The sequence below is a fragment of the Lithobates pipiens genome, unplaced genomic scaffold (genome assembly GCF_037356315.1).
Source record: "Lithobates pipiens isolate NorthernLeopardFrog02 unplaced genomic scaffold, aLitPip1_a1.2 Scaffold_23, whole genome shotgun sequence".
NCBI classification, from domain to species: Eukaryota; Metazoa; Chordata; class Amphibia; order Anura; family Ranidae; genus Lithobates; species Lithobates pipiens.
Window position 1 is genome coordinate 8232493 of NW_027507785.1, and position 13534 is coordinate 8246026.

The 13534-nt window shown below is 42.7% G+C and overlaps 1 protein-coding gene across 3 annotated transcripts in view; it reads left to right on the top strand.

Annotated features, from left to right (window-relative positions):
- The window catches only part of PDE2A (phosphodiesterase 2A), a 910752-nt gene that overhangs the window by 894309 nt on the left and 2909 nt on the right, over positions 1 to 13534 (top strand). For all 3 annotated transcript variants that reach the window (XM_077451150.1, XM_077451151.1, XM_077451152.1), the window contains one exon: positions 3128 to 3234. In XM_077451150.1, the coding sequence (XP_077307276.1) occupies positions 3128 to 3234 (107 nt within the window). The remainder of the gene's footprint in view (positions 1 to 3127; positions 3235 to 13534) is intronic.

The window sequence follows — 13534 nt, forward strand, 5'->3', positions numbered from 1 at the left end:
CACTCATAATAGGAGTAGATGGGACCTCCAACCAGAATAGGGGGGGGGGATCTATGAGCGGGATATAAAGGAAGACATCCTGACCCTACTCAAAATAGGAGTAGATGGGACCTCCAACCAGAATAGGGGGGAATCTATGGGCGGAATATAAAGGAAGACATCCTGACCCCACTCATAATAGGAGTAGATGGGACCTCCAACCAGAATAGGGGGGGGGGGATCTATGAGCGGGATATAAAGGAAGACATCCTGACCCCACTCATAATAGGAGTAGATGGGACCTCCAACCAGAATGGGGGGGGGGGATCTATGAGCGGGATATAAAGGAAGACATCCTGACCCTACTCAAAATAGGAGTAGATGGGACCTCCAACCAGAATAGGGGGGGGGATCTATGAGCGGGATATAAAGGAAGACATCCTGACCCCACTCATAATAGGAGTAGATGGGACCTCCAACCAGAATAGGGGGGGGGAATCTATGAGCGGGATATAAAGGAAGACATCCTGACCCCACTCATAATAGGAGTAGATGGGACCTCCAACCAGAATGGGGGAATCTATGGGTGGAATATAAAGGAAGACATCCTGACCCCACTCATAATAGGAGTAGATGGGACCTCCAACCAGAATGGGGGGATCTCTGGGCGGAATATAAAGGAAGACATCCTGACTCCACTCATAATAGGAGTAGATGGGACCTCCAACCAGAATAGGGGGGGGGGATCTATGAGCGGGATATAAAGGAAGACATCCTGACCCTACTCAAAATAGGAGTAGATGGGACCTCCAACCAGAATAGGGGGGGGGGGATCTATGAGCGGGATATAAAGGAAGACATCCTGACCCCACTCATAATAGGAGTAGATGGGACCTCCAACCAGAATAGGGGGGATCTCTGAGCGGAATATAAAGGAAGACATCCTGACTCCACCCAAACTAAGACACACTGCCCTGTCCTAACCAGGATAGGACAGTATACTGACTCCACCCAACACAGTAAGGGACACAGATTCCAGGAAGAGGTAGACATGTCCAATTCGGTTATTTACCGATTCGTTTTTTTTAACAAATTTCGACAAATTCAGAAATATCCAAATTAACGTAAAAACCCATTTAATTAATTTTTCAAAATATTCGTAAATTCAAAAATTCTGAATTTACTAATTTTTGAATTTTTGGATTTTGAATTTTCGAATTGCCGGATGTCACATTTTTTAATTTACGATTTACGAAATTCGAGATTGGAAAATCTGAAAATTTGGAAATGGGAAAATCCAGAAACTTGAAGATTCGAGAATTCAGAGATTGGGAGATTGGAAAATTCGTAAATTCGAAAATTAGAAATTCGAAAATTAGAAAATGCAAAAATAAATGAAAATTCTAAAAGAAAGAACCAAAGTTTGAAAATCTGAAATAATAACCAATAATAACTTAACTATTACTAACTATTAAATTATAGGTATTGGAATTTCCTTTCAAATTTGTCTGTTAGTGAACGTAATGAATAGGAAGTTTTCTGAATATTCGTAAATTCAAAAATTACGAATTTACAAATTTTCTAATTTCTGTATTTCGGAATTTCAAATTTTCGAATGTACGAATTACGAAATTCAAAATGGGAAAATCTGAAAATTTGGAAATTGGAAAATTCGGAAGTTCGAAAATTCAAGAATTCGTAAATTTGGAGATTGGAATATCCGGAAATTAATAAATTTGAAAATTCGAAAATGCAAAAATAAATGAAAATTCAAACGAAGGACTAAAATTGGAAAATCTGAAATAATGACCAATAATAACTTAACTATTACTAACTATTATATTAGAGGTATTGGAATTTCCTTTCAAATTTGGCTGTTAGTGAACGTAATGAATATGAATTTTTCTGAATATTCGTAAATTCAAAAATTCCAAATTTACAAATTTCCTAATTTCTGGATTTCGGAATTTCAAATTTTCGAATGTACAAATTACGAAATTCAAAATGGGGAAAATCTGAAAATTTGGAAATTGGAAAATCCGGAAGTTCGAAAATTCAAGAATTCGGAAATTTGGAGATTGGAATATCCGCAAAATTCAGAAATTCAAGAAATCATAAATTTGGAGATTGGAATATCCGTAAATTCGGAAATTCATAAATTAGAAAATTCTAAATTCGAAAATGCAAAAATAAATGAAAATTCAAACGAAGAACTAAAATTCAAAAAATCTGAAATAATGACCAATAATAACTTAACTATTACTAACTATTCAATTATAGGTATTGGAATTTCCTTTCAAATTTGGCTGTTGGTGAACGTAACGAATAGCGAATTTATCCAAAGTTACGAATTTTCCGAAATAACGAATGCCGCATCTAAACGAATGGAACATAATGAATTAACATTATTAATAATAAAAATAATAAAAAGGTTTTATTATTATTATTTCATTCGTTACATTCAATTTGTTTAGATAAGAACATTCGTAACTTCGGATAAATTCGTATTCGTTATGTTCACTAACAGCCAAATTTGAAAGGAAATTCCAATACCTATAATTTAATAGTTATTATTAGTTAGTTATTATTTCGAATTTCCAGATATTGAATATTAGAATTTACAAATTTCCAGATATCGGACTTTCGACTTTTCAATTTTTTCAATTTTTTTTCAAAATTTTCAAATTTTTCAAATGTTTTTCAAATTTTTCAACTTTTTTTCACATTTTTCAAATTTTTTTTAAAATTTTTCAAATTTTTTTCAAATTTTTAAATTTTTCTAATTTTTAAATTTGTTTGAATTTTCAAATGTATTAATTTTTGGAGTTTCCAGATTTTGGATTTTCGAATTTACAAAATTAAAAAATTTCAATCATAACGAATGACCCGAAAAAAAATAAATAAAAAAAAATGAATGAATGAAACGAAAACAAACACATTTTTCGGCAGTGCGCATGTCTAGGAACGGCACTATCTCCACCCAAAACCCCAAGACTCTGACTAAACCCACCATAGATAAGGGTCTCCACCCAACACAAAAGGCAGATATGGTTTCTATCCAGCCTACAACGCACACACACTTCCTCCGTCCCCAGCATTGGATCTCACGGCTCCCATTGTATAGTGATTGACTCTCATCACCGTGCAGGAGAAAGCCATGGGGAACCGGCCCAGCGAGATGATGGACCGCGAGAAGGCCTACATCCCGGAACTCCAGATCAGCTTCATGGAACACATCGCCATGCCCATCTACAAGTGAGTGAAGCTGCGCCATGGCCATCATGAGCACTGCCACCAATGTCACCTGATGTACCATCTTAATACTGTGATATGATTAGGAAATTCAGTAAAATGGAGATTGGGATTTGCTACAATGTGACGATTTCTATCAGTATACTGGACTAAGGCTCGGTTCACACAGGGGCGACTTGTCCAGGCGACTTAGCCGCCTGACAAGTCGCGCTCCGTTCTGTACTACGGAACCGTTCTAATAGGAGCGACTCAAGTCGTTCCGACTTAGAAAAAAGGTTCCTGTACTATTTTTGGGGCGACTTCAGGCGACTTCAAAAACTGTCAATAACAATCAACACTGCGCTATCCCCAAGAACTATAAACGAAAAGAAGCTGCTAACACGATCACAAGGATATAAAACAGTGAACAAAATTCCAAATGTTAAATTAAAGTGTAGCGCTATAAAAGAAAAGAAAAGTAGTCTATTTATAACTACTTAGTGATATAACAATATTATATAAGTGTCAAACTTAAATAACATTCATAAATGATGCTTCTCAGAATACAGGTCCTTCTCAAAAAATTAGCATATTGTGATAAAGTTCATTATTTTCTGTAATGTACTGATAAACATTAGACTTTCATATATTTTAGATTCATTACACACAACTGAAGTAGTTCAAGCCTTTTCTTGTTTTAATATTGATGATTTTGGCATACAGCTCCTGAAAACCCAAAAATCCTATCTCAAAAAATTAGCATATTTCATCCGACCAATAAAAGAAAAGTGTTTTTAATACAAAAAAAGTCAACCTTCAAATAATTATGTTCAGTTATGCACTCAATACTTGGTCGGGAATCCTTTTGCAGAAATGACTGCTTCAATGCGGCGTGGCATGGAGGCAACCAGCCTGTGGCACTGCTGAGGTGTTATGGAGGCCCAGGATGCTTCGATAGCGGCCTTAAGCTCATCCAGAGTGTTGGGTCTTGCGTCTCTCAACTTTCTCTTCCCAATATCCCACAGATTCTCTATGGGGTTCAGGTCAGGAGAGTTGGCAGGCCAATTGAGCACAGTAATACCATGGTCAGTAAACCATTTACCAGTGGTTTTGGCACTGTGAGCAGGTGCCAGGTCGTGCTGAAAAATGAAATCTTCATCTCCATAAAGCTTTTCAGCAGATGGAAGCATGAAGTGCTCCAAAATCTCCCGATAGCTAACTGCATTGACCCTGCCCTTGATAAAACACAGAGGACCAACACCAGCAGCTGACATGGCACCCCAGACCATCACTGACTGTGGGTACTTGACACTGGACCTCAGGCATTTTGGCATTTCCCTCTCCCCAGTCTTCCTCCAGACTCTGGCACCTTGATTTCCGAATGACATGCAAAATTTGCTTTCATCCGAAAAAAGTACTTTGGACCACTGAGCAACAGTCCAGTGCTGCTTCTCTGTAGCCCAGGTCAGGCGCTTCTGCCGCTGTTTCTGGTTCAAAAGTGGCTTGACCTGGGGAATGCGGCACCTGTAGCCCATTTCCTGCACACGCCTGTTCGCGGTGGCTCTGGATGTTTCTACTCCAGACTCAGTCCACTGCTTCCGCAGGTCCTCCAAGGTCTGGAGTCGGTCCTTCTCCACAATCTTCTTCAGGGTCCGGTCACCTCTTCTCGTTGTGCAGCGTTTTCTGCCACACTTTTTCCTTCCCACAGACTTCCCACTGAGGTGCCTTGATACAGCACTCTGGGAACAGCCTATTCGTTCAGAAATTTCTTTCTGTGTCTTACCCTCTTGCTTGAGGGTGTCAATGATGGCCTTCTGGACAGCAGTCAGGTCGGCAGTCTTACCCATGATTGCGGTTTTGAGTAATGAACCAGGCTGGGAGTTTTTAAAAGCCTCAGGAATCTTTTGCAGGTGTTTAGAGTTAATTAGTTGATTCAGATGATTAGGTTAATAGCTTGTTTAGAGAACCTTTTCATGATATGCTAATTTTTTGAGATAGGAATTTCGGGTTTTCATGAGCTGTATGCCAAAATCATCAATATTAAAACAAGAAAAGGCTTGAACTACTTCAGTTGTGTGTAATGAATCTAAAATATATGAAAGTCTAATGTTTATCAGTACATTACAGAAAATAATGAACTTTATCACAATATGCTAATTTTTTGAGAAGGACCTGTACACCACACTTGCATAAAATCGTGAAAAAATAAAGTGAAATGAAAGAGATCAAATAATGTGAAAAAATCCAAAAAAAGTCCAAAAAATGATATACAAGAAAAAGTCTCTTATTTAATTTAAATCCAATCCACACGTGAGAGGGAAAGAACCATCAACCTTCTTCTTATGAAGACCGCATGCAGACACCCTGTGGCATTTCCATCACCAAATAGGATGTAAGCTTACCAGATTGAATGGATCCAAACGAATATACATTCGAAGGATCACTCAGGCTTTGAACACTCTTATATAGAGCTATCCGACATAAAAGACTCTCCAGGGAATTTTCAATCAAGTACTCAAATGATGAGAAAATCTTCCGCTTTAAAATCCAACGCACATTGTAGAACTCATACGGAAAGAAATAGACATTGACTTCTATACAGAAGTCGTTTTGCAAGTTGCCGCTGAAGTCGTGTGCAGGTCGCGTCTTTGAGTCGCGCTGCAAGTCGTGCCGCCCCCTGTGTGAACCGAGCCTTATACAGCATTATGTTTTTTTTTAAAGTATCTAACAGCACTTACTACAAGATCTCCTATTTACCAAGCAATTATATTTATGTAAACAAGTGACTCACTGTCATCCAACCAATAATGCTTACATACAGTATCTCACAAAAGTAAGTACACCCCTCACAATTTTTTATATCTTTTCATGTGACAACACTGAAGAAATGACACTTGTCTACAATGTAAAGTAGTGAGTGTACAGCTTGTATAACGGTGTAAATTTCCCGTCCCCTCAAAATAACTCAACACACAGCCATGAATGTCTAAACCGCCGGCAACAAAAGGGAGTACACCCCCTAAGTGAAAATGTCCGAATTGGGCCCAAAGTGTCAAAATTTTGTGTGGCCACCATTATTTTCCAGCCCTCTTGGGCATGGAGGTCACCAGAGCTTCACAGGTTGTCACCGGAGTCCTCTTCCACTCCTCCATGACGACATCACAGAGCTGGTGGATGTTGGAGACCTTGCGCTCCTCCACCTTCCATTTGAGGATGCCCCACAGATGATCAATAGAGTTTAGGTCTGGAGACATGCTTGGCCAGTCCATCACCTTTACCCTCAGCTTCTTTAGCAAGGCAGTGGTGGTCTTGGAGGTGTGTTTGGGGTGGTTATCATGTTGAAATACTGCCCTGCGGTCCAGTCTCTGAAGGGAGGGGATCATGCTCTGCTTCAGTATATCACAGTACATGTTGGCATTCATGGTCCCCTCAATGATCTGTAGCCCCCCAGTGCCAGCAGCACTCATGCAGCCCCAGACCATGACACTCCCACCACCATGCTTGGCTGTAGACAAGACACACTTGTCTTTGTCCTCCTCACCTGGTTGCCCCCACACACGCTTGTCACCATCTGACACCAAATACATTTATCTTGGTCTCATCAGACCACAGGACATGGTTCCAGTAATCCATGTTCTTAGTATGCTTGTCTTTAGCAAACTGTTTGTGGGCTTTCTTGTGCATCATCTTTAGAAGAGGCTTCCTTCTGGGACGACAGCCATGCACACCAATTTGATGCAGTGTGTGGCGTATGGTCTGAGCACTGACAGGCTGACCCCGCACCCCTACAACCTCTGCAGCAATGCTGGCAGCACTCATACATCTATTTCCCAAAGACAACCTCTGGATATGACGCTGAGCACGTGACCTCAACTTCTTTGGTCAACCACGGCAAGGCCTGTTCTGAGTGGAACCTGTCCTGTTAAACAGCTGTATGGTCTTGGTCACCAAGCTGCAGCTCAGGTTCAAGGTCTTGGCAATCTTCTTATAGCCTAGGCCAGTGATGGCAAACCTTGGTACCCCAGATGTTTTGGAACTACATTTCCCATGATGCTCCACTACACTGCAGTGCAGGAGCATCATGGAAAATGTAGTTCCAAAACATCTGGGGTTCCAAGGTTTGCCATCACTGGCCTAGGCCATCTTTACATATATAGAGCAACAATTCTTTTTTTTTCAGATCCTCAGAGAGTTCTTTGCCATGAGGTGCCATGCTGAACTTCCAGTGACCAGTATGAGAGAGTGAGAGCGATAACACCAAATTTAACACACCTGCTCCCCGTTCACACCTGAGACCTTGTAACACTAACGAGTCACATGACATCGGGGAGGGAAAATGGCTAATTGGGCCCAATGTGGACATTTTCACTTAGGGGTGTACTCACTTTTGTTGCCAGCGGTTTAGACATTAATGGCTGTGTGCTGAGATATTTTGAGGGGACGGCAAATTTACACTGTTATACAAGCTGTACACTCACTACTTTACATTGTAGACAAGTGTCATTTCTTCAGTGTTGTCACATGAAAAGATACAATAAAATATTACTGTGTATAAAAAAATCAATAAAAAAAAAATCAACTCAAGCCCGCCCTTTGCGTTTCATCGTAATGATGTCTTAACCGGTTCCCGACTGACACATGCCGATGTACGTCGACAGAATGGCACGGCTGGGCAAATGGGCGTACCTGTACGTCCCTTTGAATTTGCCGCCGTGCCATCGCGTGCGCACCAGCCGGGAGCTCTGTGAGTCGGGTCGCGGGTCCGGTGGACTCGATGTCCGCGGGGATACCCGCGGTCGTCTCACTGAGAGGAAGAATGGGGAGATGCTGATGTAAACAAGCATTTCCTCGCTCTGCCTAGTGATACTGTCACTGATCTCTGCTCCCTGTGATCGGGAGCTATGATCAGTGATGTGTCACAGCCCATCCCTCCTACAGTTAGAACACATCCCTAGGACACACCTAACCCCTACAGCGCCACGTAGTGGTTAACCTCTTCACTGCCAGTCATATTTACACAGTAAATAATGCAATTTTAATCGCACTGATCGCTGTATAAATGTGAATGGTCCCAAAATCACGCCAAATGTGTCCGATCTGTCCGCCATAATGTCGCAGTCACGATAAAAATCGCTGATCGCCGCCATTAATAGTAAAAAAAAATATATATATTAATAAAAATGCCATAAAACTATCCCCTATTTTGTAGACGCTATAACTTTTGTGCAAACCAATCAATAAACGCTTATTGCGATTTTTTTTTTTGGATTTTTTTTTTTACCAAAAATATGTAGAAGAATAGGTATCGGCCTAAACTGAGAGAAAAAAATGTTTTTTTTTATATATATATTTTGGGGGATATTTATTATAGCAAAAAGCAAAAAATAATGTGTTTTTTTTCAAAATTTTTGCTATTTTTTTATTTATAGTGCAAACCACAGCGCACGACCACGTAATTGCCAGTTAAAGCGACGCAGTGCCGAATCGCAAAAAGTGCTCTGGTCTTTGGCCAGCAAAATGGTCTGGGGCTTAAGTGGTTAAAGTGGTTCTAAAGCTTTAAGATTTTTCACCTTAATACATTCTATGCATTAGGGTAGGGATGAGCCGAACACCCCCCCCCCCGCACCAGAACCTTCAAACGGACCTAAAATTCGTACGAACTTTAGAACCCTATTAAAGTCTATGGGACTCCAACATTCAAAATCAAAAGTGCTAATTTTAAAGGCTAATATGCAAGATATGCAACAGACAACACCAGCAATAAGGGGTATCTTCAGGTGTATACTGTGCTGGAGGCACACAACACCCACTTTAACTCCTGCAGATGCCTGTATTAGAGAACACCAGCAATAAAGGGTAGATACAGGTGTATACTGTGCTGTTCTGGAGGCACACAACACCCACTAACTCCTGCAGATGGCTGTATTAGAGAACACCAGCAATAAAGGGTAGATACAGATGTATACTGTGCTGGAGGCACACAACACCCACTAACTCCTGCAGATGCCTATATGAGAGAACACCAGCAATAAAGGGTAGATACAGGTGTGTACAGTGCCTTGCGAAAGTATTCGGCCCCCTTGAACTTTTCAACCTTTTGCCACATTTCAGGCTTCAAACATAAAGATATAAAATTTTTATTTTTTGTGAAGAATCACCAACAAGTGGGACACAATTGTGAAGTGGAACGAAATCTATTGAATATTTTAAACTTTTTTAGCAAATAAAAAACTGAAAAGTGGTGCGTGCAAAATTATTCGGCCCCTTTACTTTCAGTGCAGCAAACTCACTCCAGAAGTTCAGCGAGGATCTCTGAATGATCCAATGTTGTCCTAAATGACTGATGGTGATAAATAGAATCCCCCTGTGTGTAATCAAGTCTCTGTATAAATGCACCTGCTCTGTGATAGTCTCAGGGTTCTGTTGAAAGTGCAGAGAGCATCATGAAGACCAAGGAACACACCAGGCAGGTCCGTAATACTGTTGTGGAGAAGTTTAAAGCCGGATTTGGATACAAAAAGATTTCCCAAGCTTTAAACATCCCAAGGAGCACTGTGCAAGCGATCATTTTGAAATGGAAGGAGTATCAGACCACTGCAAATCTACAAAGACCTGGCCGTCCCTCTAAACTTTCAGCTCAGACAAGGAGAAGACTGATCAGAGATGCAGCCAAGAGGCCCATGATCACTCTGGATGAACTGCAGAGAACTACAGCTGAGGTGGGAGAGTCTGTCCATAGGACAACAATCAGACGTACACTGCACAAATCTGGCCTTTATGGAAGAGTGGCAAGAAGAAAGCCATTTCTCAAAGATATCCATAAAAAGTCTCGTCTAAAGTTTGCCACAAGCCACCTGGGAGACACACCAAACATGTGGAAGAAGGTGCTCTGGTCAGATGAAACCAAAATCCAACTTTTTGCCCACAATGCAAAACGATATGTTTGGCGTAAAAGCAACACAGCTCATCACCCTCAACACACCATCCCCACTGTCAAACATGGTGGTGGCAGCATCATGGTTTGGGCCTGCTTTTCTTCAGCAGGGACAGGGAAGATGGTTAAAATTGAGGGGAAGATGGATGCAGCCAAATACAGGACCATTCTGGATGAAAACCTGTTGGAGTCTGCAAAAGACCTGAAACTGGGACGGAGATTTATCTTCCAACAAGACAATGATCCCAAACATACAGCAAAATCTACAAAGGAATGGTTCACAAATAAACGTATCCAGGTGTTAGAATGGCCAAGTCAAAGTCCAGACCTGAATCCAATCGAGAATCTGTGGAAAGAGCTGAAAACTGCTGTTCACAAACGCTCTCCATCCAACCTCACTGAGCTCCAGCTGTTTTGCAAGGAAGAATGGGCAAGAATTTCAGTCTCTCGATGTGCAAAACTGATAGAGACATACCCCAAGTGACTTGCAGCTGTAATCGCAGCAAAAGGTGGCTCTACAAAGTATTAACGCAAAGGGGGCCGAATCATTTTGCACGCCCACTTTTCCTTTTTTTATTATTATTTTGTTAAAAAAGTTTCAAAACTCCAATAGATTTCGTTCCACTTCACAATTGTGTCCCACTTGTTGGTGATTCTTCACAAAAAATAAAAATGTTATATCTTTATGTTTGAAGCCTGAAATGTGGCAAAAGGTTGAAAAGTTCAAGGGGGCCGAATACTTTCGCAAGGCACTGTATATTTTCTGGTTTTGCAAAACGCTCTCAAACCAAGTTACTCTCAATCCAAGGTTTTACTGTATAATAACATGTGAAAAAATGGAAAAATTACTGCGTTAATCCCAAGTGCATGTGAAAAAAAGAAACCAAAAAAGCAGCTACATAAAAATGTGACCAGCACAAATAGATATGAATAGTAAAAATGTAGCGCTAAAACACTATAAACAAATATCATGATATTTGAAAATGATGTCAATATCAATAAAAATATAGACAACTCCAAAAGTCCATCTGCAATAAAATGTGAACAAACAATGTGCAAATAATGTCCCAACAATGGCAATGTAGGGCAAAGAGTGTGGCATCCAACACCAAGAGATGGCACTTCTCAGATGGATGGACAGGAACGCTCTATCCTTTTAAGGAAACCCGCCTGGATCGTCAATCATCTATTACACAAATTAAATGTGAATGCTCTTACCGGAACAGATGACAGGTGCTCATGATGGTCCAGGTTCCCAAAACGGGGTCCAAGGAGAAAGTTGATAACCTCCAAGTCGGCCTCCAAAAGATGTCCGTCTCGACTAGGACTCAGTGGTAAGTTCCAGGATGAACAGCACACCCCATTCACGTCCCGTAATATGCGAAAAAAGAAAGGGCTTTCACATAGTATAGATCAAAAGGGGATTTATTTCTAAAAAACGATATTACAAATGAAGTGATCACTGATAAAAAAATAAGGCAATGAGGAAAAAGGATGAACGCCAAGTCCTGCGCGTTTCGACCTATGGGTCTTCTACAGGGGACGTTCTCCTTGGACCCCTTTTTGGGAACCTGGACCACCATGAGCACCTGTCATTTGTGACACATTGCCCGCTAGACTTTGTGTCGCTGGAATTGGAGTCCATCTGTTCCGGGAAGGGCATTCACATTTCATTTGTGCAGTAGATGATTAACGATCCGGATGGGTCTCCTTAAAGAGTGTTCCAGTTTGCATGATACTGTATCTGAAGAAGAAGTTAGTGATGTCGCCGGGTGCAGAGGTGTGGATGGCTTTGATTGTTAGCATTTTGAATTTTATGCATTGGGTGATGGGAAGTAAGATAAGGGCTTGGTAGGTGGAGGGAATGGCAGAGAGGGGTGGAGGCCAGAGAGGGGATTGGTAGAGAGGGGTGGAGGCCGGAGGGGGGGGATCAGTAGAGAGGGTTGGAGGACACTGAGTGGTGGAAATAGCAATGAGGTGTGGAGGACACTGTGCAGCCAGTGGGAGGATTGGCAGAGAGGGGTGGTGGACACTGAGCGGAGGTGAGTGGGAGGATTGGCAGAGAGGGGAGGTGGACACTGAGCGGAGGTGAGTGGGAGTATTGGCAGAGAGGGGTGGTGGACACTGAGCAGAAAGAAGTAGAAGGATTGGCAAAGAGGGGTGGAGGGCACTGAATGAAGGTCAGTGGAGTTATTGGTAGAGAAGGATGGAGGACACTGAGTGGTGGCTAGTGGAGGGATTGATAGGGAGGAGTGGGAGACACTTGGTGAAGGCCAGTGGAGGGATTGGTAGGGAGGGTTGGGAGACATTAAGTGGAGGTCAATGGAGGGATTGGCAGAGAGGGGTTGGTGACACTTGGTGAAAGCCAGTGAAGGGAATGGCAGAGAGGGGTAAAAAAAAACGTAGCAAAGGCCATAGGATGGACTGGCAGAGAGGGGTGGAGGACACTGATGGGAGTCCAGTGGAGGGAATGGCAGTAAGAGGTGGAGAACACTGAGTGGAGGTCAGTGGAGGGACTGCCATAGGAGGGTGGAGAACACAGAGCGGAGGTCAGTGGAGGGATTGTCAGAGAAGAGTGGAGAACATTGAGTGGAGGCCAATGGAGGGATTGGCAGAGAGGGGTGGAGGATATTGAGCAGAGGCCATTAGAGGGATTGTCAGGAGGGTGGGGGGGGGGGGGGGGGGTTCGGTTGGACCCTGATCAGAGGTCAGTGGAGATATTGGCAGAGAGGGGTGGAGAACACTGAGTGGAGGCCAGTGGAGGAATTGGCAGAGAGGGGTGGAGGATACTGAGCAGAGGCCAGTGGAGGGATTGGTAGGAGGGGGGAGGTTGGACCCTGAGCAGAGGCCAGTGGAGGGATTGGCAGGAGGCGGGGGGGGGGGGGGGGAGTGGACTCTGAGCAGAGGCCAGTGGAGGTATTGGCAGATTGGGGTGGGGAACACTCACTAAGTGAAGGCCAGTGGAAGGATTGGCAGGGAGGGGTGGAGAACATTTAGCAGAGGCCAGTGGAGGGATTGGCAAAGAGGGGTGGAGAACACTGAGTGGAGGCCAGTGGGTGAATTGGCATAGAGGGGTGGAAGACATTGAGTGGAGGCTAGCGGGGGGGGGGGGATTGGCAGAAAAGGGGGAGGGATTGACAGGGAGGAGTGGAGGACACTCAGCAGAGACCAGTGGAGGGTTTGAGGACACTGAGCGGAGGCCCAATAACTGGAGGGTTTGGCAAGGAGGGATGAAGGAGATCAGTTGAGGGATTGGCATAGAGGGAAGTAGGACAGTGAGTAAAAGGAATGGCAGAGAAGGGTGGAGGACACTGTGTGGTGGACAGTGAAGGGATTGATAGGGAGGAGTGGAGGACACTCAGCAGAGACCAGTAGAGGGTTTGAGGACAC